Source organism: Oxyura jamaicensis, chromosome 5, assembly GCF_011077185.1.
Source record: "Oxyura jamaicensis isolate SHBP4307 breed ruddy duck chromosome 5, BPBGC_Ojam_1.0, whole genome shotgun sequence".
In the NCBI taxonomy this organism is placed as follows: domain Eukaryota; kingdom Metazoa; phylum Chordata; class Aves; order Anseriformes; family Anatidae; genus Oxyura; species Oxyura jamaicensis.
This window is the reverse complement of record NC_048897.1, coordinates 19,361,617-19,389,567: the sequence shown is the minus strand read 5'-3', so window position 1 is coordinate 19,389,567 and position 27,951 is coordinate 19,361,617. Positions and strand designations below refer to the sequence as shown.

Genomic DNA, 27,951 nt, shown 5'->3' with positions numbered 1-27,951 from the left:
CTGATTCATTTGATCTGATAACTGTAAAAGGCATTAGGGGACACAACTTCTGTAAGCAGTATACAATGTAGTTTCAATTCAAATCTCAAGAGCAGATGATCAAAAACAATAACCCATGTATTGATGTTTCAATTATATATTCATTACTTGAATTTTATGCATATATAAAATACTAAGTCAAGCCAACAAGGAAAAAAATGAGAATCCTCAAATAGCAAACACCTTTCCTCACATACTCATACCTACCTTTTCTCTTCGAGAGCAGCAGTATTCTATCCAGTTCAAATAAATCATACAGAAACTCTCTCTTGAGATCCCTGCCAGACGGTGGTCATAATCCTCATCAATATTGGGGTTAAATGTTGGGTCTACATCAACATAATTGCGGTCTGTGCACAACCGCAGTCCTTCCTGCATGGTCTCATTAGCTAACCATTCCTCTAACTTGGGGGAAGTTGTGACATAATAGATGATTCCCTGAAACAGTAGTAAAAATACATGAATCAGTATTGCAATAAAAAAAGTTAATCTCAAATTTTTTCAACTCATTCATGTATTTCCTCGATAACAAGCAAAAATGATACATAAGTGTTTATTTAGCTTGCAGATGCAACAAATTTGGTGGCACAGAAACACAATACAGGTTTGTATACATGCGTATTTTTCAGAGACTATCAAGAGTTCGAAAACATGCACAAGGGAATAAGGAAAAACTGATTGGACAGGACTCACTGATTTTGAAGAAAAACAAGTAAATTGGTGTTTTTATGTAGTGAAAATTGACTCATTAAATTTCTTATTAAATTATTAAAAATAACTCAAATATTAAAAACAAAACAGTTTAATACATTTCTATTTGGAGGAAAAAAGCACTTGTGTGTATGTGCCTTGGAAATATTCCAACATGAATTTTTTTCAGCTCTGAAAGCGTATCTTACAACAGATTATGAGTAGTAGGTAAATAGATTATGTGAGGTCTACAGAAAAAAATCTGTGAATGTTTTTTAAACAGGAGAAAACCCACAAAGATGGCTATGGACAGCTTTTGAACACTGAAGTTGCTTGGCTTTCTCTAAGAGAAACATACCAGTTACTTATTTTTTCATTTACAACACAGCTATTGCTTTTGAGTAATAGCCTTTCAGCTTCTATTCAAGTCTCAGCTAGAAATAGCATCTTCTCTTTGTCAAGACTACATGGTCGTTTTCCTACGTTTTCCTATTTCACCCAAATATCAAGTAATTAGTACAATAAACTCTGTCCTTTGATAAAGCTGTTTATACAACTATAACTTGTATCAGATTCTATGATCCTCTCACAAAAACTATTAGAAGTTCAAGGCATTAAACAGCTCCTGGCTACCTCCCCCCAAGTTTGTACTAAACTGAATTATACCTTCACATAGTAAGTGGTGAGAATTTTCCGGAGATCAAAGACTTGAAGCATGGAAGCTGCACTGTTGTCAGTGATACTATAACCCTCCAGAACATACTTTGTCACAAGCACTTCCCAAGCCAGCCAACGTTGTCCAAAGGCAGCATTAAAGGAAAGCATGTGAGGGAGGTGGCCAGGTTCACAGCAACAGAAACCTTCATCTTCTTCTACACCTTCAGTGATGGCCTCTACTTCTCTTTGCTGACAATAAGTTCCTTAGGAGAAAACAGAAAAAAATAAGAGAAGAAAGAGTTAAACACTTGATACCATTGTTTTAATGTTTACTTCTATTTACAATTGTTTAGAACCAAACCAGTCTCCAATTATGTTTCTGTAACAACAGGTTAACTCCCTGCCAATGAACAAGAGGTGGAATAGCATATTCTAGTTAGGTCACACTATGAATGAATTATCATAGCCATTGCACTCAAATTGAAAAAGATGTAGCATCAACTCTGTTAGAGGGAGCTAGTTTTCCCTCACAAGGGGTGGGAGGCATGAAGAGACCCTGAAGATCATTTTCAAAGCAATTAATTCACAGGATGAAAATAACTGAAGTTTCCAGAGCAGAAGGCTACTTTATGGCATAGACATTTAAGGATGTATAGTACACTCACCTCTGAATTCAAGCCCTCTGAGCTGGAAGGTGACCAAGCCATTTCCTATCTCTATAAGGTGTACTAGTGCATTGAGGTAGTCAGAGGCTAGGATGAAGCAGTCCCCAGTACTGTAGTTTCCCCACCGACCCAATAACAAGTCTCCACATAGGCTGTGCTGAAGGGAACGGGTTAAATGTTCATAGAAGATTGAATTCAGGTTGTTATCATCTGAGCCTGCAGAAAGATTCATTTGAGTTATCATTTAAGTATTCAGCAAAACCTCAAGCTTGGTTGTTGATTATGAATTCACTTCACGTGCTACGTTTTTCTTAATACTAGTGTTGTTTCCAAGTCATCATCTCCCTGTTCCTCCTCACCCTGCCCCAATTTTTGGGAGACAACTACTTCAAATTAACATTAAGTTAAGCTTAAGACTTTTGACCAACATTTTTTCCTTCTTACTCCTCCATTTTCCTAATTATTTCAGTTTTACTCATGTATTTCCCATCAATCTATTCCGTATAATAATGTTCAAAAGCAAATGAGCACAGAAGCTGCTCCATAATGACTGTTGTAGATGTCTCATCACCATGACATTGAGAAACTCAAATAATGCTTGACTTTTTAGTTACTTAAGAATAAAAAAGTTAATGCATACTATGATTATAAATGAAGAAGTAAAGCAGAGACACAAAGGTAGCGGGGAAAATGGAAAAGTGTACAGGAAAGTAGAGAATAAAGCAAGGAGAGATGATGGAGAAAGTAACAGGAGACAACAGAATGGTTTTGGAGAAGAATCACATGCAAATTGAACACGAATCATCTATATCTTCATTCCTCATGAGCAAGAGAGAGAAACTGCGTGGTGTATATATGATAATTAAATAAAAAAAAGGACTAGGAAGGTTACCTGGATTTCGATCAAGCTGTGAAGCCAGCCTTGTATTTGAATGATCCACACGCTTTGTGCTGAAATGAAAATTGCACAATACTGTAATTTTGATGTTTAAAAAAAAAACAAACTTTAAATTGCCTATTTCTGAGCACAAGTTATCTACGAAGCTAAAGTAGATACTGATCAGCTTCTACACTATTTCAGAAACAAGTTCATTCAAAACATTCAGTGCTCTAAAACAATTTTCTTTGGGGAAAATAAAATAGCTCTTGAAGATGAACACTTATTTTGACACAGTTCCAGGTTTAAAAACAAAGTACGCAAACTTGAAAGGTCTTATTTCACCTACTTGTAGTCTCTCTCCCAGAATTTGACAGGTCTGGCATAAGAAGTGATAAATATTGCACTTCCCAGGAAAGGATTCAGTGGAGTAGAGAAGAAAGCTGACACAGCTGCTTGGACAAACAACATTGCAGAATCTGTAGGATAAGGATTAAGGAAAGCAAAGCAGCAAAAACTTTTTTCAGTCTTCTATAGTTGTATATTAAATATACAGCAACACCAAGTAAAAGCAAAACAATTTCCAAGAATTTTTGTGCAGCAACGTTTTTACAATTTCCTGTATATTGCTGTATATTGTTTGCTGTATATTAAATATACAGCAACACCAAGTAAAAGCAAAACAATTTCCAAGAATTTTTGTGCAGCAACATTTTTACAATTTCCAGCTACAGAGAGCATTGTTCTTGCTTTTACAAACAGAAATAAGTGACAGTTTGGCATTGGACATGCTGGTAATTTTCTGAAAATTCTACAAAGAATACTAACTTAATATTACATTCAAACCAGTCTACACAAGCAATACTCAAAATCCTAAATCATATAGCTAGTGACTCTTGAGAAAGGGAAATGACTGCCAGAAAAAAAGCTGACACTTTCAGAATGAAATAACTCCTGCTTTATGTTTCTTTTATGTTAGAATTCTGTTCCTGCTTTATCTGCTAGCGTAAAACTCACATCACTGTAGCAAGGTAGAAAGCATGTACAGTTTTTCATTAACGCTCTTCTGATAAGCCTGCTCATTCAGTAGATATAGCCCATAATACATAACCATTATAATGCAACGTTCAGAATTCCTAAGACATGACTTCACAGAAAGTCAGCATTTTTAAAGGATACGTGGCACAGCAAAGGGCTGGGCAAAAGCATGGAAGGCAGATCCCCACGTGATCTGCCAGGGAGCAATGTAGGTATATACAAATCTCAACTTATAAAAGAGTTCCCAAAGCTGTGGAAAAGAAATAGAAGAAAAATAAGTAATTTTGCTAAAAATCAACATGCTTTGTAATAAAGCAATATATCCCGTGGAGTTTACTCATTCCCCTAGAGTTCTTTCTGGTCTACCAGAAACCTTTGGACTTACAAAAAGGATGCAATGAGGAAGCAAGTGACACAATATGCACTACATTGTTCTACTAACAGAAACTCATAAGATTTTTAGAAAGATGCATATGCTGTATCAAGCAAACATAAATGCTTTGAGAAGTCTTAAAGGTCTTATAGAATATTGATTGAAGTGCCAATAGGACTATGGATCTGGATTGGATCAGTTATCAGTTAAAAGCATAGACAGTTTTCCTTTCTCGATGACCAGAAAAAGAGAGTTAGTTACCTTGCTGAAGAGTATGGACATGAAGAAGAGATCTAGCAGCATGGTCTCAGTAAAACTTTTGTAATCAAAAGTAAAGAAGAGCACTGTGAAAATAACAGTGACATACTGGCACGTTGGGCTACTGAATGATGAACGCAGTAACTTCAAGCCAGCTATTGTGATCATTAAAGCACCCAACCTGTAAAGGAAATTCACAGAAAAGTTATTTATCTGCTGTCTGAAGGGGTTTATAGGCCACCTAAATTGTTGCCATCTTACAATGCCAATCTCTAACTCAAGGTTTAGACTTGGATTTGCTTTTGTTCATTTGTCTTGCATGGTGGTGGTAGCACCTGTATTAGTTTTATTTACTCTTTAAAGACAATTTCAGACTTTTTTTTTTTAAGAGGTTACTATCTAAGCCTATCAGCATTCTCAAGACAATTTAGGTTCAAATGATTAGTATTATTTGAAAAAGTCCTGCTAAAGAAAATCAAAGGTGAAATATCCCTGTACTTTGAACATAAGCCATTAAATTTAGGTCATCAATGTAAAGATGCAAAAATGCTGGAATTGCTCTAGATTAATCAGCAAGAGAATGTTACTGAACACTGGATTACTTCCAACACAACTACACTGATCTAACTTATACTGGGAGAAACACAACAGTGATTCCTCCTCCACCTCCCAGAGCTACTGACAGATCAGATGGTTATAAAAATAACATTATGTAAATGGCAATACTCCTACCAAAGCCCTGTAAAGTGACAAAATTAATTAACCTAATGCAAGAACTTAATAGGCCAGGGATTGAACTAAAAACAAAGCAATAAAGACCACCACCACCAATACACACACCTAAAAAAATGATTTAGTTTTAAGGTGTTTTTTTTTCTTACAGTACTTCCATTTTAAATCAACAGAACTTCAAATCATACTCGGACTACTTGATAGCATTTTCTACTTACTCAGTATCCAGTTTCTTTGGACTAGCAATATTCTTAGCGCTGCTACTCAGCTCATTGAGGACTATCAGTGGATAGATAACATTTTTCTCTACAAAAAGGAGCCAAATGTGAAGTTTCTCAAACCACATAACATGTGCAGCATCTATCAGGAAATATTAAAAAGAAGAAATCAGATTGTCAAATCAAACTCAAGTAACAGAATCTAAATTCTTGATCCAAGTCATTTATGATTATCTAAATGAATAGTTTTTTCTTCATCATTTAGAGTACAACTTTACTGCTCAACATGTGAACAGTATCAATAACAATCAAGTCTATGTCAAGCTCAAGTATCCAACAGCATTAACTATATCTAAGCCTCTGAAGCACCTGAAAACTCAGTATCTTAAAGAAATACCTAGTGAACAAACACTCCAACTTCGCTAAAAATTATTTAAAGCGATCATTAACACAAATTCAAAACTTAAGATTTTGAAGACTGTGTGGAACTGCTCTGAAATACTGTAAGCACATGTAATACATTTTCGTCATGCTTTGATTCCATGAGGCTTTATATATCTCCGAACTGACGATGATCTGAGAAACTTAGACATAACTATATCGTATGTCATGAAATGCTCCACGAGAGTATAACAATAAAGCAAACATATGAAGCATATAAACAGCTAATACAAGTTAAGTCAGCTACAACCGAAAATTCAAAAATAGCATCAGTAATGATACTTACTTCGGACTTCAAACTGATAGTATTCCTTGGTTTTCAACAATGGGTGAGAAAAGCAATGCCAAGGAAGTTGCTTTCGGAGTTGAGGCAGAACATAATGGGTCACAAAGCCTACCGTACCCACCAATGCATAGAGAACATAACTTAAAATAGGCTAAACAAGAGAAGAATTGAACAAATTTAGGTTTGTGTTTTATAAAAAAAAATAGAAATCTTTCATTAATAACAAAAACTTTTGAGCATTTTTTCCTCATTCCAAAATGACTGACACTAACTTATCTGAGACAGAGTAGGAAAGAGAGAGCATTTTGTGTGTTAGAGACTCAAATAAAAGTACAGAAGGAAAAACAAAAACAAAAACCCACACACCTGAAAAAGGAAGATTTCAAACACATGAATGTGTTTGTGAAGTGAAATGTAAAGATCTTTCATGTACTTGGTACTTGTCACACTATATATTTAAAGACCATCTAAAACTAGTCAGGAGAACGTTGCATACGAGTATTATATAGCATTAGAACATTTGTATGCAGAAAACATTGGCAGATTTGATGAAACACCTTACCTGTAAAACTGTAAATACTGTACTGACATGAATTGCAAAATAGAGTACACCGATGACTATACACACAATCAGGTCAGACTGCAATCTTTCACTCTGGAAATTGAAAACAAAGTAACTTTAGAAAACGCCAGCTTTGGTTTTTCTCTTCATAATCTTAATCCTCACCAGAAATAACAGTGAAACTGCTTAAAGGATTTTCAAATGGTGCCAGTGTTAATTACTTCCACTGAAGTTATAAGAAATTTCACAAGGTAAATCTTATGGCCAAGTGCATTAGTTCAAGGAAGTTAATAACCACAAAGACACCTACTCGAAGTGGGAAAAGAAGTTAATATACACAGTATCTTCTATCCCTCTCATTCTGGACCATGAGGGGGTATAAGGTTTCCCTCTATAGCACTAAAGAAAGAGCTGGAAGGGCTAACCAAATTTCCCATTTATGATCTATGAATTGCTATGGAGCAATTAAAAAACTCTGGAAGACCGCTGCCTAGACAAAGCTAAGTATCTGGCAGAAAAACAATAATGCTCTCTCTCTTTTGTTCCCCCCCCCCCCCCCCCCATCTCCTCTGCAGAAGGAGGAAGGATAGCTTTAAAATGACCCTGAGAAACGAGCTTGAATTTTCTATTGTCCTTAAGAGAGGAAAATATTTGTTGGGAATGGGAAGAAAACAACAAACCGATTAGTGCAAGACTGAGTCACAAGAGGGCGATACATACCCAGGGTCACTTTAAGTGAGAATCTTCCTCGTAGTTTAGACTTGTTCCCACTCTAAACACAGCATTAATAATTTTCATGCCAGGAAAGCATTATGAAATTAACTACTCTAAAACTGGCAAAATAAGTTACTTGCAGCAGTTACTGCTTCAAGATCCAAAATTCTTGGCACATAGCTTATTTTTTAAAAATCAGGATTTCTTGAAAAACACTGAAAGAATACATCACGATCGTCTTTCAGCCCTCGCACTCTCTAAGCAACTAAGATATGGTTTGAGTTAGAGCTCCTAGGGTCTACCTCTCAGAGTAATGGTAAAAAGACTGCAGTTTCTCTACTTTAAATGTCTAATTGCAGTTTCTATACATTAGATCTTGTTGTGCTTGTCTGCTGCATGCCTATTTATACAGTTACTCCCCTAGAGACAGGACCCATGCAAGGTTAAACAACCGTTTGACCTTTCTTTGTCTAATTGAATTTCCTGTGTCTTTTACTTACTATTCCATTGCATGAAAAAGAATTATGTGCTGAAGTAAATGGAAGAGGTTACATCTGATCTTTAAAAGCCTTTCCACCATTTTATGTTTTTGCCCTTCTGGAACACAAACACACAGCTTTTGCTCACAATTACTAGAAATACTGAGGTACTATACTATTACTCCTATTAATCTTTCCCAGTGCACTTCCACAAAAAAAAAAAAAGCAAGTATCTCTTGTTATTGACATGAGCTAGAAGAAAATCCAGTGATCCTTCACTGAATATAATACTAGGGAATTCCAGTTGTTCCATGTCTCCATCTAAATAACTTAGATTGCACTATAAACATATTCTTAGTATATTGGTTCCTTTGCAGATTTAAAAGAATTGTCACTTTTATAGGTGGCACTAAAATCGTACAACAGTGTACAAGAAGTTCTGCTTAGAGATTTACCTTTGTAGCGAACAAGGTTTAATAACTAGTTGCATGCATTTTTAGACTATGAAACTGACCCAGTACAATTCCTTAGGCTGGGTGAGCTGCTGCCTGTCAAAGCAAGCATACATTTGCAGTTTCTCTCTCAAATGCTGATTTTTTTAATTGAAAAAAAAGTTACAACTAATTCCATTCTTAAAGATTTCTTCTCTCTAGCATTGTATACTGCATTTTCTTGCATAAAGCTCATAGGTTGCCTGTGTAAAACCTCAGCTCCGGATTGCAGGCTTGTATATGCAGGAATTCACATACAAGTAATACAGAGGGAACTTAACCCTCTAGTACAGCATGGACTGAGTCCTTTTTTTGTTTTTCTTTAACATGCAATAGCAACTTATTTGATATGGGAGCACCACCCTCCTTATTAACAAGGGTGAACCCTTCCCATAACATAAAATGAGTCTTTCCCTTGATATAGATTATCTGATATTTTCCAGAAATATCTAATATTTTATCTAGAAATATCTAATATTTTCAAGAAATTGTTTTTAATAGGTTGTGGGTTATGTAAGAAAGATACATACTGCACTTAAAATTCTTAAAGCTATTTAGACTTGAATATTATATTTGTGCTCTGATATCCAATCCTAATCAACACCATGGTAACTGACAAATGTGACTCAAGTAAGATCCAGACTAATGTTCTACTGATCAACATAAGTAAAGGCTTAGACAACAAAATAAAAGTCTACTTACCACAGAGTTTCTAAGCTTTTCAGGTAAAGGATCTTTCACTTCAGACAGAGGATCCTCAGGGTTTTTGTCTTCAGAATTAGGAAAAAATTTTGATTGCACTAAAGAGCTTAAAAAAAAAAAATCAAGAAAGAAACGATTGAAAAGAATGCATTGTTATTCTTTTAAAAATACATAAAGCAAAGTCAGAAGTTCTGTTAAAGGTTTATTGCAATAAAAAGCAATCCTAGCATATTAGTGCTTTCACATGGCTGAGCTAGTTTACAAAAATGAATGCACAGTTCAAAAAATCCACATGTGGGCTTCAGTTTAAGCTAGTGTTTTCAGCACATCTTTAATTACAGAAAGGTTATAGGTTATTCAGCATAAATGCAGCAGCAGAAAGAGGGCAGCTGACTGGCAATTAGAGAAAAATCAGACTGGCATATAAGTAACTCACCAGAAGTCATAAAGAAAGGTTGTACTTCAAAGGAGGAACCATATGCAAATTTTGAGAATTTTTATTCAGTTACTGAACCAATATGCTACTTCTGATAATGCTGATGACTATCAGATTGGTATTTAACATTGTAACTAATATCTCTTTGCTAATTGCTTCTTCCTTAGGGAAAGGGAACAAACAGTTACTTACAAAAGTACAGAAGGGTCACTACTTTGTCTGCTGAGATGATATGATATTGCCACTAACAACCCACAAAATATGGAGAAGAGAACTGGAATATGCTGCCCATCCCAAGAATCCTGGAGACAGAAATGAAATATTAATAAAAATGAGACAAGGTATTTAACACTTATCTGCCATACAATAATTATATATCACAAAAAGAGAATGGGAAAAAATAACTGTAATTCCACAAATATGAAACAGAAAATTTCAGTCAAAAAAATATTCAGTATTTACCTCTGCCTAACAATAGATCAGAAGCTCTAACACAGTACACACTCCTTAAGCCCACACCATCTCAATCATTTAATTGTCATGAGTTTTCATAAACCTCATGAAGAGGTGCATGCATTCCTTGAGAGCACAAATCCTTACAACTGCACTTTTGACAATTGTTCTGAAAACTCCCAGTGCTGTTTCTAAAATTATTTTTTTCTAATGGACTGAATGAAGATGAAACCAGTGTTCACATTTTATTTTCATAATCTGCACTGGATCTGCAAAGTGGAGACAGCAATTCTTTGCTAAAGTTTGTCTTTAACAGATGCGTTTACAAATGGCTAATGAGACAAATGGACAAATTCACAGAAAGCTAATGATCTGTGGGTGACAGTATCACGGGAGTATTTCCTCTAACAACTTTTTACTATCTGCAGAGTGGAAAAGAACGAGGCCATGCTGAATTTGAAGGATCACATGCTACAATTAATTGTGAACTGAGATCATTTGATCACTGAAAGAGCAGAAACTAACACAGAACCAACACCATACTGTTTCAAACAATGTCATTTTAAGGAAGGAAAGGCTATTTTTTTTTGTTGTTTTGTTTTTGTAGGTAGGCCATACATCTTCACTTTGACACTACAAACCATTTCCTGGCTTTCTTTCAAGTAAACATTAATTTGAAAATACTGTTTATGGTTTACACCACTAGAAAAAAAAAATAAGTGAGCCCTCTTGAGAGGTTAACACATCAATAAACGTGGAGTCTACAAGAAACAAGCCAGTTACATGGCTGTTTTTCAAAAATCAACACAGAATAGAAGGAGTTTTAGGCAAAAACCCAACCTGTAAGCACATAAACAAGTCACACCTTTTAATAGCAAACCTGCTTTGTTCCTACTTTCCATCTTTTCATTGACACCAGAAAGTATAAAATTCTACCACGTTAGACTAGTATTTCTAATTCACTTTCTGCATATTTAAGAAAACAGGAAGCGGAGAACAAAATCCAAGACTTTAACTTATGTTGTTTTTTTAGTATCACTCACCTTCAGGGCACCATAGCACAGTCCATACAACAACGCTACTGCCACAATACTACAGATAAAACTGTAAAGTGCTGCAAGCAGGCTTGTGGTAGCTGAATATAAAAATATCAATACAAATGTAATTAGGTTAGAATATGAAAGAGGTCAGCCCCCTAGTTCTAGCTCTCCTCTGATATAAAGCCCCCAAACCATAGCATGTATTCATAAGTATCTATATACATACAATAGGGGAAAACAGCATTTTTAAAAGAATGATTTATATGGCTTCATTTATCTCTTCATTTATTCAACAGCATTATCACAGGAAAGGTTAACAGCTGCAAAAGAAGCCAGTAAAGGAAGCGTAATTTTCAACAGACTAATGAGGATGGTAATTCTGTCTCAGTAATCAATCAGAAAAACTTTAGCCTTTTAAAAAATAGAGCAGTATTCTGTACGTATAGGGCAGGAATATAGATATGGTACAATTGTGAAGGTTTTTTTAACTAGCTTTTTAACCTGATGGCAGTTCCTAATCTAATGCTTTTGCTGCTAATGTGAAAAAACACACTCACCATTGCCACCAAAGACATGAATATCCAGCTGTTCACAGAGATACATCACAAATGTATTCACCTGAGGCAGGAGACCAATGAAGAATACTATGGGGAAACATAGTGTAAACACTGTGGAAGAAAAATACAGTTGAAAAAGTGGTGAATATGAAAAACACAGCGTGTTAATGGAGTCTTCAGTTTAAGTTCTATGGTACCACACACCATTCAACTTAACTTCAAAGCGTTCCTACCATAATTTTAAAGGAAAATATCCATTATGTAAATCTCTATTCAGTCACTTTTGTGAGTTGTTGAAGTAGAGGTTACATTGACCAATATTCAGAAGGTTTTTGTTTTGTTTTGTTTTAAAAAAAACATCAGCTTTAATCACTACAATAACTCATACAGGCCAATTCAAGCTTTTGGTTTTAGTTTAGCAAAAATCAGAGAAGTATGCTTACAGATTACAAAACTGGTAAGCTTTCAGTCATTGTACAATAGGTTTCCATGAGCATAGCTGCCTGTTTTTAATTACATAAGCAAACAACAGCCACTGATTTAAGAGAAGCCAACCATTTCACCTCTAGGTTTTCTACTACTATCATCTGACAATTTTACTTGTTTTTTCAGGATTTGTGTGGAAAAATAATCTGTGTTGTTCCAATCCGAAATTACACCTTTTAAAATGCAGGTGAGCAAATTGGTATGAACCATTAAAATCTCTGCAAGTTATAGGATTTAAAACAGTAAAGATAAACAACTGATGCAATTTTAAAACACAGAATCATCTGTCCCAACCTATACATATTCCTTGCTTTCCATCTTAAGGAAAGAAAGATGCATGAATAATAACCTGACAACTGTTAACGTTTAGATCCACATGTAATAAGCTCTTAGACCTGAAGCAAAAAGGTAGTGATTGTGCCATGAAAATCAGACTTGTAGCTTCAGTGACCAAAGGAAGAAACTGACTTACAGCAATGTTATAGAGAATCACAAATCTCAATTTTACACTTCTACTTTGATATCCATAGAATGGTTGTGTAATGAAGGTCATCTGATTAGAAAAATCTGCAGTGAGATGAGTACTGAGGAACTAATTTTCTTCTCCTAGTTCTACTTTTGTAAAGTTAAATAACTAAAAGTTGTTTTAAAGCATGTAGGTTCAAGGCTTGGAAAAAAAACATTAAATTCTGCATTTTCTTTACTGATCCAAATTAAGAAATGTATGATTAGTCCTAGATCTGAACTAAATATTTTTCAGAATTCTCAAGTCACACCCTTATCTCAAATAAGGGCTTGAGGAAGTCTATATAGGAGACAAAAACAGTACAGTGCTATTGACTGGTTAAAAAGCTGTTTCGTGAAGGCTTGCAAGTTGAACTGTCTTAGATCCATTGTGGACAAAATAAAAAATTAATCTGGGAATACAGATTTAAACAGCCCAGCAAAAATCCAACATTTCTCATAGCTTTTCAACTCTTTAGTAGGACTGCTCTCTAAAGGGCACCACATAAGAGAACAGAAAAAAACCTGCTTTAAAAGTGGAGCAGATTTTGATAAATTCATTAAGTCTGATTTGTGGAATACATCAAAATAATTGATACCAGTCCTCACTTGTCAGCTGGTAAGGACACAGCAATCATGTTATCCAAACAAAAAGCTTGCTTTGCCCTGCACTTGTGTTTTTCTAACTGCTGTACCTGAGAACTGGGAAAAAAAGCAGCTGAATTTTTTCCTTTGTGCTAACAAAGTGTGTTTGCTACCAGCCAGAACTCTTTGCAATACACACAAAGATTTCTGAAACACTGCTTCAGCAACTTAAAGAGTTGCTTCAAAAGTGTGCACGTGGCTGTTGGGCAGGGCTAACAGCTCTTTTTTTTTTTTTTTTTTAATAAAAAAGGAGAGCTGTTCTGGTGCAAGGTAGCAAAGAAGAGCAAAAAGCAAAACGAAGATTAAAAAGCATTTCACCACTTCAGCCAAGTATTATTAAAAACTCATCAAGATGAACACAGTCTGGTGAAGATGCCAGCACTTCTTTTTAAAACTGGACAAGACTAGGCTCTTTTTAGATATAGCTTGCTTTCACAATACAACATGCCACCTACAAATAAATGCAAAAAAAAATACACATGGAGATACAAGTCTACATTATGGTGATGACTCAAGGTGATGAGAAAGACAACTTCTGAAGTCTGAGCATAAACACAGGAAAAGTGAGGACAGTTTTCATATACCAAATGACCAAAAAAAAAAAAAAAGACTGCTAGCTTAAATTCTTTTTCCGTAACAGATACGGAATGAAGAATGGCAGTGCATGAGTAGCTCCACAAAAGCTATAGAAAAGCACCTTTGGAAATATCTGGACAATGCTGTTCCTAAATAGAAGGCTTAGACCTTTCCCCTCTGGCCATTTAAATATAGATTTACTAACATAAAGTAAAACTGCATGAGGCATGAAATTCAGAATGTTATTAATCAAATGATAAATATTGACCCTAGTATTCTGAGAATTAATAAGTTTTGTTCACCAACTAAGAGTTAAAAATAAAATAAAAATATAAATTAAGACCAAGATTTTCTTTTTCTTGGACAGAACACTGTCCAAAACTAGAAGCAAGCAGTCAAAAGAGTTAACTACTATATTCTTTCATGCACTGATATTTTCATGCAGTTGAAGAGCTGCAATGGAAAAGCAGGTGTGTTCAAAGTTACCCATTAAGATTTAATCTGTCTATAAGGTATTTAAGAAATGCGTCTGTACTGTCCTACCCAACTGTTAAATGCAAATAACCTGCTTTTAAGAGAGCTCCCGCTCATTTGTGACAAGCCTCTCTACAAGAGAAGGGGCTATGGGAGTCTAAATCAAAATTTAATTACTGAGCAGCTAGCTCCATGCACAGGGTAGCATATCCTGGTCTAAGTTAAGGACAAGGAACACCAGGTTCAGGGCTGAGGATGAATGTATTTTATATACAGGAAAAAATCTTCTATTTTAGCTTTTTAGATATGAAACCATTTTAGTTGACATCTCTCTAGTTTGTGAGAGCAAAGCTATAGAAAGGAAGAATTCTTCTATAGATTTCAGAAAACTTAAGTTACTCTTTCCAAAGAAAACTAAATGAACGGCTGTTAGAAAATGATAATGCAGCAATGTCACAACAAGGTGCAAAGTATAAGAAACAGTTATTCTACTGCAGAGAAGCAAACAATTCAAATCAATGGAAGAGTCACTCACCTATAATTAAGTCTCTGGCTGACAGCAGCAGCAATGGATTGGTGAAAGCCATTCCATACAACCTGAATCTTGTTGTAGATATGTTTCTGCTGCCATAATCCAACAGCCAAATAAGACCACAACATAAACAGAAATATACAGGCCTACTATAGGCTATGATACGATTATGACCCTGTTTAAAAAGAAAAAAAATATATATTTGTTTCATTATTAGCAGAAAAGTAATTGTTACCTTTCTGTTACAGGTAGTTTCAGAATCCAAATTAATTTCTATTCATGAAGTACTTCTACGTTGAACAAAAGTTGGTGAGGCGATGGCACAAAAAATCCCAAAGCCTTCCCAGGATACAAAGCAACATTTTTTTGTGGCTCTGATACATACAATGAGTACACAATAGTTAAACTAAATTATTTTTACCCTTATTTCTCCCCTGAGTTTCAAAGAATGCTTTGTACAATACCAAATGTCATCAAAACTCTGCCTAGGCTTCGTAAGCAACAGAAAATACATTAATTTTGAAAAAAAGCAATTGAGTTTATTACTCAGATACTGCTCCTGCTGAAAACCAATCTATATTTATGTGTCCATTAAAGCATACAACCTTAATAGCTATAATATTTTGAGTGACAGGCTTCAGAGAAATAAAGCTTTTTCGTACCTTAAGACTTGACAAAAAATACTGTTTTGGCAATCTAGCAGATGCACAATAGAACAAACACATTATTCAATAGTGGCACATTAACATTTCCATGCTCAAATGTTAATGCTCACTAGAGCATTGCATACTCAGCCTAATAGAATTGAAAAAATAAGGCTGTGTGCAAACTAGTACAACTGAGTGATTTACAAAAGACCAGAATGAAACATCAAAGCTGTGTCAGTTCACGCAACCAGAGGAAATTACAACATTAAGAATACCTTTCAGAATAATTGCTTGAACACTAAAGATTCATCCAAAAACCTAGCATGATATGGCTCTACAGCACAAGTTTAAAGCTGCAGATGGACTCTTTGTCAGGAAGTGTGTGATAGCACAAGGGACAATGGCTTTAAACTAGAAGGAAGATTTAGATTAGATATTCAGAAGAAATTATTGTGCAGGTGGTGAGGTACAGGAACAGGTTGCCCAGATAAATTGTGGATGCCCCATTCCTGGAAGCATTCAAGGCCAGGTTGGATGGGGCTTGGAGCAACTTGGTCTAGAGGGAGGTGTCACGATAGGGGAGTTTGAACTGGGTGATCTTTAAGGTCTCTTTCAACTCAAACCATTCCATGATAAAACAGAAAGGCCAGGATTTGCTAAATACAAACAAAAAGCATATAAGTGAAAAATATAGTGTGCGAGAAAGAAATCTAGAGAATGACAACAAACTTCTTGTCCTATGAAAAGAAATGCCAAAATAAATCAAAAAGATCAAATTCTCTGGAGAAGTTTTACATCTGCAGGATCAGTACTAGCAGTGCATGCCTGTGACTTACATGTCGAGGGGAAGAAGAATCTGGCTGAACACTCTGAAATAAGAAAGAGGAAAGTTATCCACTCTATAGTGAGTGCATTTACCCCCTTCTCCCACCACTTCTTGTCCACCTTAATAGTCCAATCACAGCTTAAGAAAGATAACTTCTTTCTTTCTAACTTACTTACGTAACTCTTAATAGCATGTAATAAAAATGCCAAATAACTAAACTTCTGATTAAGAACATGCTTATATGCAATTGCTTAACGTGAATGCATTGAGGCGTACCCACTAAAAAGAAGAATGTTTAGCTTGCAGACTGTTTTTAAACCAATAAGATTCTGTTCTTCTTTAGAAAAACAAAAAGTACATGAGATCAACAAATAAAAGGCTGTTTAACAAACACATGCAGAACTATTCTAGTAAAATGACTGTGTGAGACTATCCATCAAACTGTCCATGTAGCTGAAATTTGCTCATTTCTTTTTAAAACAAACAAATAGGTTTTTCCTTAAAGCTCCAACTAGCCTACAACACCCAACCTAGATTATTTCTACTGTTTTTAGAAAGTGAAGATAGAAATTAAAATACCTTCAACAGTGAGTACTGACAACTGGCTATTACCAGGCAGAACTGGAAGACCCAAATATCCTTGAAAAAGCCCTCAATAAGAAGTACAGAGCCCAGAAACGCAACTAGAATAGCTAGGATGACAGCTAATACGTTTTCAAGGATCTCACGGTTCCTGTATTAGAGAGAGAAAAAAAAAAAAGCATTAAAAGCTAACTATGTTTAGAAAACGGTGCAAAAGAACAGCTAAAGTCAGAAGTTAAGAAGTGATACACTGCTGTTAGCAAAGTAGTTAAGAGTAGGTTTGAACATGGACTACATGAACACATTTTTAGGCAAAGCTAGGAGGTACCAGGATCTCCAACAGTATCTGATAGCAATTACTTTCTTACAGAATTAACCTTTAAAAAGCAGAATATAACTTCAGCAGATTACTTTAGAAATAATTTAAACAATCAGAAGAAGCATGGTCTGTAATAAATCTGCATTCAAACCCCACAAAGGATGACTACAATCCCATCATCCCTCACATACACAGACAGAAAAAAATACATAATACGTGATACCTTAGCAAAGTTAGTGTTTTTAGTTCCTTTGTTATGAAGTCACGAATAACAAACTATATATAAAAACTATGTGAAGTGGGGGAAAAAGAATTCCATACTGCATTGATAGTACTGAATAATAAAATAATAATTATTTCTGCTGGGACAGAATTACTACTGTATTGATTACCTCAAGGAAGGTCATTGTCAGAATTTGAATATTCAATATATTCCAAAAGCAGATAACTGAATGGTCATGTTGATTTTATTCCACTAGGTAAACAGGGCAGGGATAATAGGTTACAGTATTATATGACCCTCTAGAAAAGTGCTTTGAAACAGCAAATAAGTTTTCATCTACTTGCTGAAACAATACCAGTGAATGCCAGTCTCTAGCACCTTTCAGTTAGTTCTTGGAGAAACTTACCCTCCAGCATTAAACATCATTAAAAAAAATAATTGTTGCTAAAAATGTCATTGTCCAACTCACAAAGTGAGTGGGCTTTTTTTCTTCTTCTTTTTAGCATTGCTGGAGAAAGAGGAGAACAGCTTTTGTTATTTTCAAAAAAATGTATTTTGTACTGTTCTTCCATCTCTCAGAGTACAGTTAAGTGTGATTCTCTAAGGAGAGCTCGCAGTTCAATTACCATTTTTTAATCCTTACTTTCTGAAGACAAGTAACATACAAGGATCTCACCTATCAAATAAAGCCAGAAGAGTTAATCTATCAAAATTTATGCTAATCCAAAGTTTAGGCAGTATCCAAAAGCGATAGTACTGCTTGACTTTTTGAGCTGCTTCCTCTTGAGGTTGCATGTGGTCCTGAAGGTCAGGGCTCAGGTCAATATCTTGCTGCTCCAGCAGATCTGTATCTATGGTTAGCAGCCTGTTCAACCTGATCTGGGGAAGAGAAAGCTAAAAGAAAGTCAGGATTAACAAAAACTCGTTTTTATTGTATAACTGTATTCTACTAAATATTGCTTTGAAGAAATTTCTCAAATTATTTAGCCTTAGTTTTAAGAAGTTACATTAAACACTGTCAAATCTCTGGTTTCTACTTACTTTTCCTGTCCTCATTATGGCAAGTGAATAGCAATAGCAGCAATAATAGTTCACATACAACACAATGGTGGCACTTGCATATGCCTTATTTCAAGTGAAGTATGAACTAAGCACGTTATCCCATTTACTCTAAAAACTCCAAATCTGAAGACAAGTAAACTGATACAGAAGCAGGAATAACGCATAGAAGAACAAAAATCTGAATTAAAATAAATTATTGCCCATTTCTTAGTCACCTAATCTGCATGCACATCCATGCTGAATAGTTGGTTTTGCATGACAAAGCCACATATGCATGCATCAGTAGACAAACTCATTGAGTTCAGAATACACTGAAACACAAAGTTTTTCCCTAACTAGTCCAGTACTATTTAAGATAGACTACAGTTTCTCAGGTATTCTGTAGTCTGTTACTCCAGAGTTCTCTGGAATTCAGAGTAATATTAACCCGCAGACAGGACATTTAAGGAGAGTATTCAGTTAAAATAAATTAGTACGGTGTGCATGTAGGTACACCATTTTATACATCTCATTAACAGGCCAAGAAACTTCTTAATGCACTAACCTTTATTCTTAAAGAGTACTATAATGAAAACATCATGAAAAATTGTCATGATTTTAAAGCAAAGAGTAAAATTTAAATACTCATGTCATATTTTAATACTCATGTCAAAATTATGCCAGTATATGTTTTATGATCATCTTAAACATTTTCATTTTTGAAGCTTTTTTCGTAACTCCTTAAAGTAATGTACTGTAACTATACTCACCCTGCTTTTCTTTACTAGAAAAATACTAATAAAAAGCAAGCAGGAACACTCACTTTCTACAGACATTTAAAAAAATACAAGCCACACCATTCAAGATGAGCTGTGTCAGAAAGCAAGTGCTTTTTTCACAACTTTTTAATTTTAAAAGCCTCGTTTCTTAAAAGGTAGAATCACTCTAACAGGACGTTTCTCACACTAGTAATAAATTTCAGAAGTTCTCCTTTAAGCATACGGGTTAACATTTTTAAAATATCATGAATTTGCCTTATACAGAATCACCCTCCCCATCTTCCCTCCCCAAATGGAACCACATTGCCAAAGCAACAGGTACACACATTGGGGCTGGAAATCAAAGTTCTGGCAGGCACTAGCTGAAGACATTCCTGATCAAAAGCATGGTCAGGCAAATGGAAGTTTCTCATTCTTCTGAGAAATACTAAAAAATTTAATCTTCCCTCTTGACTAGGTTATTAGATACTTCCACTTACTTCAGTTTAACTTCCTAATCTAAGAATCATAACCTTAAGAATCATGACCATTTGCCATGTTTTTGTAACAGCAATAGCACACTTCAAGCACATACACATCTGGGCTCAACACCAATACAAAAGGTTGACATCAAACTAATGACTTTCCAAAGCTACTTGCAGTATGAAACAGTGTAAACCTCTGCTTTTTTTTTTCCCTCCAATCACTCCTTCCATTAAAAGAAAACTTCGTACCACAGATTCCAGTGGTAAGTGTCTAAACTCCATTCAAGGAAATTGCTAACATTTCCTTCATTCAGAACACAAACACAAAGTTTATTCTTTCCACAACCTGTGTATCTTAGCAGTGCACAGAAATACAACTCCATCCACATTGTCCAGCAATCTCTGGACATGATAAAGTATTTCAGAATACCCAATTTCCACGTGATTTAGATTCAAATTACCATGCTTTAGATCAGAAGAAACAATTTCTGTTTAAATTTTAAACTACCCTCCTAAAAGATGAATTTGTATGTATATACGAAGACAGCAAAACAGTAACAGTGTATCTCATCGAAATCCAGGCAAAAACCCTTCTTAAGAACAAAGAACTACTACATACAACAATTAGTCAGTGATATATAGAACTGGAAAGTCTTCTGATTTTTGGCATGCTTAAAAATAGATAAGAAAAACTTACTAGATCATGTGGGTAAAAGCGAACTGAGGTAGAACTCGATACGTGAGAGTCCGTGTCACTATAAGAACAGGGGGAAAGACTTCATATTATAAAACTACATATGATTTCAAAAGGCCACTAATTTACCAGTCTCCTAAACTAATTTTGACCACTTACAAGTTTTAGCAAAATGTCTTCCTCTTTTTTATTCCTTAGAACACATGTATTTTAAATACATGTATCCATTTGCAAAGGCTTAACCCACAACCAAGAAAGAAAATAAACCTTGATAATGGTCTTGTGTACAGGGATAAAATTTCGTAGCTATAGATCAGGATACTCTTATACTTGGTATAACTTACAGAACACATGATTTGACCAGGTAGTCCATTAGTTGTCTACACGGATTATCATGATGGAAATTACTCAACTTTAAAGAAACAAAGATGTTTTATAGTATGTTAGCTACTCATGTGCAAACACACATCACATACCTCTAAAGGAGAGAGGTGTCTGCTGTATATTCACAGACAGTTTGTTAATTATGCTCTTTTTACCAAGTCCTAAAACTGCCAAAAATAATACATACTTAACACAAGTATACCAAGTTACTTAAACTTAATAGCTTTAGAAAAAAAGAACTTTAAGCAAAAGAAGAATAAAATTACTTTACAACTTCCATTCATTAATGAGAATGAAATTTTTCTTGGTGTGTAATAGTCCATATCCAACCATTGCTTTTTTCCCCCCATTTTTGTATAGCTTTTGGCTCTATGTTTTACATATAAATTACATGGCTGTAAGACTGGTATCAAACTTATGCAAGCTTCCTTCAGTTCCTTACCTTAACATAAGATAAAAAGATCTTTATTAATAATTTTATTTTACTCAAACTCAACTACTCTCTAAAACAGAGATCTGATTATTTGGATGTGACCAGTTTGTTCCTTCCATTAGCACGTACAGCTTCATAACAGCAGCCATCAGCAAAGCCATTGCATCTGGAACATGCAAGCAGCAGAGGCAGGCATTGGCAGCTTTGTGCAAGGAATACAGAACTTTTTCCTCAAAGTTCCACTCTACAGGAAGCACTTGCACAGTTTCACAGGAAAGATTTGAAGACGGAGCTTTGAAATCCATTACTCCTTAAATCCGATAACTATTCCACCTACATGTGGTAGGAGTTTTTCAACATTCAGCATGATGCAATAATTTCAGAGCGTTCTAGATAGTAAAGCAGATTTTGAAGGGAAGGCTTTGGTTTGTTTTTTCCTTCTTCTGCCTCCTGTCCCTACAGAGAAAGGAAGCGTATCTTTCCAACAGCAGATGAACTTTCCAGTACGTAGCTGGCTATTTCAACTGTAAATCAAATTTTAACCACAGGCATGTTAAGACTTCCCTGTATTGTTTCATGCCATCTATGAACTCAAGAACAAATTTATCAGTTTACATTTGCTTCACAATTGGAAGTTCACTTTTAAATAAGTTAATAGCTCTCTACTTTCCACAAACCTGGGATAAATTATTTAAGGAAGACTGCCATTAAGCCAATCAAAAATGCATTTGTCAAATTCTCTATTTGGACATTTACTGCTGAAACTAATGTTAATCTTCATTTTCCAGGGTTTGCTTAAGTGGAAGAGATTTATGCAATTAGTGTCGTCATCTACTAAAAATCACTTAGGTTTCAAAAGGAAAAATACATGGAAAATTCTTTAGAATTTTTTTCCTGGTAGTTCATACTAAATAACCTTTTAAAATTAAAAAAAAGATTTTGTTACAGTAAACAAGAATCACCACTCTTGACTGGCTTCACACACACCAGATGTTAGATGCTCTTCTTGCAGCTGGCTCAAAGTTCACAAGTGACATGTCGCAGCCCCCTGTCTCGTAGAGCGTAGAACTGAACTTACCTATTAAAGAAAAGGTCAAGAACAGGTCAAAATTTCATGGCGTTTAATCCCACTAGCACTATGTTTCTACACATTAGCTTACTAGAGATCAATTTAGATATTTAAATTTATATCAATGTCAGAATATGAAATGGGGTAACACATGAATGTGTCACCAGTGCAGACAAGATGTTAGCTGCTCAGCCTTTTTTCACACAATTTTACATGACATATACACAGTAAACTGCAATACTGAATTCAACTAAGAGTTCATATTTACAAGATGTCACCATTAATGCATCAGAAGTGCAATATAAGCTCCCCCTCTCCACCTCTCCTTAGAGGATAAGCAGAAAAACAACTTGCCATGATCACCGCCTTCACTTCTACCCTCCCAACCCAGGAGAACAATCAGCGAATCATACACTATCAGCATTTAGGAATCATGGCATTTAACTACAGCAGAGATTCCTCAAGTGTCCAAATTAAAATTCTTTCGAGGTACATGTCTACTTGGAAAGAACCACAGAGTGGAAAAAAATGACCAGGCATGCTTCATTAGTTATACCTCTAGAAAGAGATTTTTTTTAAAAAAAAAAAAAAAAAAAAAAAAAGGGAATGACAGGCAGAGATTTATTCTACAAACCAGAAGCAAACACTTTAGTATATGATCAGAAGACTGTGAACTAAGTTCAGAGATAAACCATTATGGTTAAGGGAGTTCCAGAAACTGTAAGTTTCCTAAAGCCATTAAACGCTTTTTGAAGGAACAATATCAAGTCTATTCCTAAATATACAATTAACAAAAAAGTACCCTGAGATTATAACTCAAACCTTACTCACAATATGATGTTTTTACAGTGCCCTTCTCTCCCCAGCAGTCTGATCATAGAGATAAGCACTGCAATTTCCCCTGAAGGTCAGTTTAATATATTCCAGCTCAGAATGCATGAAGCTGATTCTGAAGTTGTAATCACCTCATACGTGGTGCCCTGCCAACTTCTCCATCTCTTCCAGCTCAAAAGCCTTCTTCACTCAACTCGTAATGCAGAGTGTGCAATATTTTAAGAACTGCTTACACAACACAAAAAAGAAATCCCACTGCGGAGCATCTGAAGCAAAAACCGTACATCTCTCAGCTGCATGTCCTGCAGCCCTTTCCCTTGCTGATATGGGATAACATGTAGTCCTAGGAGAAATACCTAACAAGCTAGGAGCTGCCAATCTTTCCACTGTCTGTAAGAACACAGCCTGCATCTGTTCAGTGTTGTTTTCTTTATAAAGAAAGAAAAAAACACTGCTTCCTACTCCAGATGCTCTTCAAATCCACAGACAATTAAGTTCTATGTATAGGTGAAACTCAGAAAAAATACTGGCATGTCGAAAACACCTGCACAGTTTTTTTTTGCCCTCAGAGTGGGCACTGTAGATCAGCTAGACACATACTGCAGCTGAGCTAAGAAAGAAAAGACCCTTTTGACCTGAGAGCTACCCAGTTCAGCAGTCATGTACAGAACGCAGTAACACAACTGCTCTCCCCCAGTATTTAGTTATATCTGCTACAGAGATTAACGAAACACAAAAGTAGAAAATTTGTTAGGGTATTTGGGGTTTTTCTATTTTTGACTAGTTAAGTATCCTTTAGTTTTTACAGTGAATACTGAAGTTCTACAATTAATCTAGTAGAATACATTAGGAACTTTCCTTCCCACAACTGAAAGCCTCAAAAACACAGGAGGTTTTCTAAACTATATCAGTTAAAAAAAAAAAAAAATCAAACAAAAAACATTCAACAGCAAACGAAGACTTTAGATAACACACTTCAGATTCTAGTCAGGACAAAGTTACACATAAGCTATTAGGGAAAAGTCCCTAAAAGAAACAATAGTGTCTGGGTTACTTTATGTTCTTCATGTTCCTGCACTACTGAATTGAAAGCCTGGAAATTAAATTGATTTCTACAGTAGCCAAGTGCTGCTCACAGAAACTAGACTGTATTACTTACAAGACAGAACCTCCCATGCTCTTGGGCTGAAATACTGCATCAGCTCTATTTGTTTCAAAAGAAGTTTACTGAACTGGGTCATACACAAAGGCTTGTAAAAAGGCTTCAAAACTTGAAAAGTTTAGCATAAAAAATCCAGATTAGGAAGTATCTATAGTTCCCTCAGACCCAATTCATTTGAGTCTATCAAAGTTTATTGCATTTATGTTGCTGATACAAATACTGTAGGGCTGTGGTAGGATAAAACAAAGCTAGTTAACAGGGATGTAGCAGATGATTCCAGACAGACAGACAACTCACTTCTGATTGTTTGCATTACAAACAACAAAATGGACTCAGGTTTGGCCAAACTTGCAATTCATCCCTCTGCTAAAACAGACTTCCTAAAGAAAGTTGGCTCACTGTCACAGAAAGCGTTGCTCCTCAATAAAAGTTACCCCCATTTTTTGAATATCAAGACACTCCAGAAAAAACTGAACTGACCCAAAGCAGAAGAGATCACAGGACTATTCAGTAGTGCTGAGGAAGCAAGCCCTACCAAGCCATGAGGTGTGACAGCAGACTGTGACTGAACTCCAAGTCCCATCAGTGGAATAGCTCTCACACTGTGTAACAGCAGTTTCCTCACAGCAATCTTAAACTCTTCCGAGGGATCCCAATGCTCACAAAGTTCACCATGCATGGATATACCAGCATTTATTAGTCACCCTAGTGATTCCTCTCCACAGCAGTCTCCAAAATATTTTTGATAGCATCACACTGAAGCAGCTTAAGGTTCTCTTTTTCTAAGGACTGTAGTTTTATCAAGTTGTGAACAGAGGCAGACAAAGCCATATTTTACAAATAAAGAAATACAGCCAAGGTCTGTATGCTAAACAGAAGTGCTTGTAACTTCTCACCCCCCTTGAAAGGAGAGCTGTGAATTCTTCCCAGCCTAAGCCACCCCAGGGACATTCTGCTTGGAGCGCGTTACAGAACTAACAAACCCCAGTCACTGACACTCAGGCACACAACCCCGAAATACACCCTTCATTTTGACGTGAGGTGAAGAAGAGATGAATGTACTTCCTTTGAAACAAACTTACTTGTTTCAAAGGACAAAGGTGTCTCACCTCTGAGTCCACAGACAGCCACATAACAGTTCCCACACTGCACAGACTGACGTTCCGACAGTTACAGGACTCACTGAAAGCAACAGGCTGGTGAGTGTATGGACAAAGATGAAACCTGGAAGGCTTAAGTGGCTCAGCATCTGCCTGAAGCGGTAGTCTGTTTTCAACATGTTTCCTCTTTTTCCAGCTAATAAATACTGCTGCTTCAAACTTCTCAAGCAACTTCGGAACATTGCTAACAGTATTTGCACATGTTGAAGTCCACATCATCATTAGAATCATTAAAATATTGTAATAAATAGCATGCAAATGTTTTTTAAGTCCTATTCCTGACAACCAACAAAGCCAACAGAATTTGATTACTCTGTAGCATGCAAGGAAGTAGGATTTTCAATAGGGCAGCTGAAGGTAAATTTTGACCTTTGAAACTCAGGAGTTCTCAGTTTGGAGACTTCAAAGCAGTTCTTTTTATTCTATATGAAGTTTTTTAAAAGGGTAACCTGTCTATTACGCACAACTCCACAAACTACAGCAGGGATATTTTCAACAGGAGTAATGGGAAATAGGTATTTGCCTTCTACTCATACCTTTGAAAATATTCCCCCATCCATCCCAAATAAATTAAGTCTACCTAATTATCAAGTATTGAGAAAGTGATTCTGAACTGTTTCAATCAAATAATTGATCAGCATACATAGGTAACATTAGAGGCAGCATGGGAAGTTCAGATCTTCAACAAGACCATCCAACTGCGTTTAAAAATTAAAATACTTCAATGAATGAGGTATTATCACTTGCATGTATGTGAAACAACCAAAACAGCCAAACATCACAGTGCAATTATGAAGCTCTACATGTTAAGATATCTAGTCACTGAAGCAATAAACCTAGTAAAGAAAAAGAGAAGACCTAAGAATAATACGTAATAAGACCTAAGAGATTACTTAAGAACAATAACCTGTTATTTCATCCCAGTTTCAAAAACCGAGCACCTGTTCTGGTAGTTCAGTATTTGGATTCCAAAGTACTTCACAAACTCTAACTGCCTTCACTGCAAGGACTCAGAAAATCCCACCTATCACCTACATGTCTCAACACCTAAATATCTGTATTGCCACCCTATGTGCTGAACACTGTCATTTAAGTCATTTTATACATTCTGTTGTGTACCATACTCATATTAATCATGCCTATCATCACCACATCTCATTTAACACTTTTCCCTTCTGTCCTGTATTCCTCTTACAGTTCACTTTACATTCACTGCTCCACATAAAGCTTCCTTCTCCACTCGATCTCAAGTCCTTCCACTCATGAGGCAACAACGTAATTTGGAAAAAAATCTTTCTACTTCAAACCCTGAAGACTAAAAACAGTGCACAAAGCATCTCTTTCCTCACTCAGCATGGTATCCAGCAACTTTTAAAGTATGTACAATCGCTACCAGACTGAGTGTAACCCAGTAAGGTTCATGCTCCCTAAAATAAGCCAACAAAGTCAAGTTAACAGAAATTCATCTTTAAAGCAACAAAAAACCCAAAGTGTATGTCTTAAGAGCCACAGCTTTACATCAGCACGTAAATGGAAGAAAGTAGAAGCAGATACTGCATTTGTGGAAAAAAGCAGCTGTGTTTACATGACCTGTCTTCCTGATGAGCTGGAAAACGCTAATAGAATTTCAGTAAGAAAATAAATTTGGGGGCATGTTATAGAGATAGATATATGTATTTCCTTATTTATTGTATTTGGCACTTGTATTTCCAGTTTCTGTAAATCAGGGTTGTTTTCTGTCTCTTTCCCAGCCTTCATTTTCAATATTTTCCTGCCCTAGTGAGTCCCAATGATTTCCAGTGGAAACAGAAAGAAATGGGTCCTGCTGTCCGCATTGCTTTGATTAGCATCACCACGTAATTTAAAAAACGGAACAACTCCCCACCCTCAGCCTTCCCTCTACCTAACCATACATACAAACTCTTTAAAGAGAAGTAACAGGGTCATCATTGTGAGCTAACTTGGTACAACAGAGGAAAAAATAGTCTGTAGACTTGAGGGAAATAGAGCAGTAGTTTCATTTCACCCCTGATTAAGGATAAAAGCCATGTACCAGCTATAAAGAAAGATAACCTCTCTCCTTGTCAATCCTGAAGGAGAAATTTGGCATGTGAAAATTTGCCCCATTTTGTCAGCTGTTCTGCTCTAATGAAAGCACCCATCACACAAAACATACATTTAGAGGACATTGGTTCATAGTACTGAATTTTTAAAGCCTACCGTAGAAACCAGAGAATTAGATTTTTCTAAAACAAAGCAAATCTCAGCTACAAAAGCTGCCTTGACTCAATGAAGGTTGCTAAAGAGATGCTTAGAGCTTCAAAACAAGAATAAATCCCTATTACACATCAGATTTTAACTGAGCAGCAAGAATAAATCCCTATTACACATCAGATTTTAACTGAGCAG

General features: G+C 35.7%; 1 protein-coding gene across 8 annotated transcripts in view; it reads right to left on the bottom strand.

Annotated features, from left to right (window-relative positions):
• PCNX1 (pecanex 1) overlaps window positions 1–27,951 on the bottom strand; it is an 86,905-nt gene that overhangs the window by 18,809 nt on the left and 40,145 nt on the right. For 4 of the 8 annotated variants that reach the window (XM_035327096.1, XM_035327089.1, XM_035327093.1 and 1 more), the window contains 20 exons: window positions 22,305–22,395; window positions 20,504–20,561; window positions 18,199–18,416; window positions 16,978–17,131; window positions 16,409–16,441; window positions 14,929–15,100; window positions 11,709–11,819; window positions 11,155–11,246; window positions 9,851–9,960; window positions 9,223–9,328; window positions 6,837–6,929; window positions 6,275–6,425; window positions 5,548–5,689; window positions 4,601–4,778; window positions 4,108–4,216; window positions 3,278–3,407; window positions 2,944–3,002; window positions 2,052–2,267; window positions 1,396–1,649; window positions 247–477 (listed from right to left, as the gene is read on the bottom strand). In XM_035327096.1, the coding sequence (XP_035182987.1) occupies window positions 247–477; window positions 1,396–1,649; window positions 2,052–2,267; window positions 2,944–3,002; window positions 3,278–3,407; window positions 4,108–4,216; window positions 4,601–4,778; window positions 5,548–5,689; window positions 6,275–6,425; window positions 6,837–6,929; window positions 9,223–9,328; window positions 9,851–9,960; window positions 11,155–11,246; window positions 11,709–11,819; window positions 14,929–15,100; window positions 16,409–16,441; window positions 16,978–17,131; window positions 18,199–18,416; window positions 20,504–20,561; window positions 22,305–22,395 (2,708 nt within the window). The remainder of the gene's footprint in view (window positions 1–246; window positions 478–1,395; window positions 1,650–2,051; window positions 2,268–2,943; window positions 3,003–3,277; window positions 3,408–4,107; window positions 4,217–4,600; window positions 4,779–5,547; window positions 5,690–6,274; window positions 6,426–6,836; window positions 6,930–9,222; window positions 9,329–9,850; window positions 9,961–11,154; window positions 11,247–11,708; window positions 11,820–14,928; window positions 15,101–16,408; window positions 16,442–16,977; window positions 17,132–18,198; window positions 18,417–20,503; window positions 20,562–22,304; window positions 22,396–27,951) is intronic. The other 4 variants (XM_035327090.1, XM_035327094.1, XM_035327091.1 and 1 more) reach the window with 3 other exon arrangements.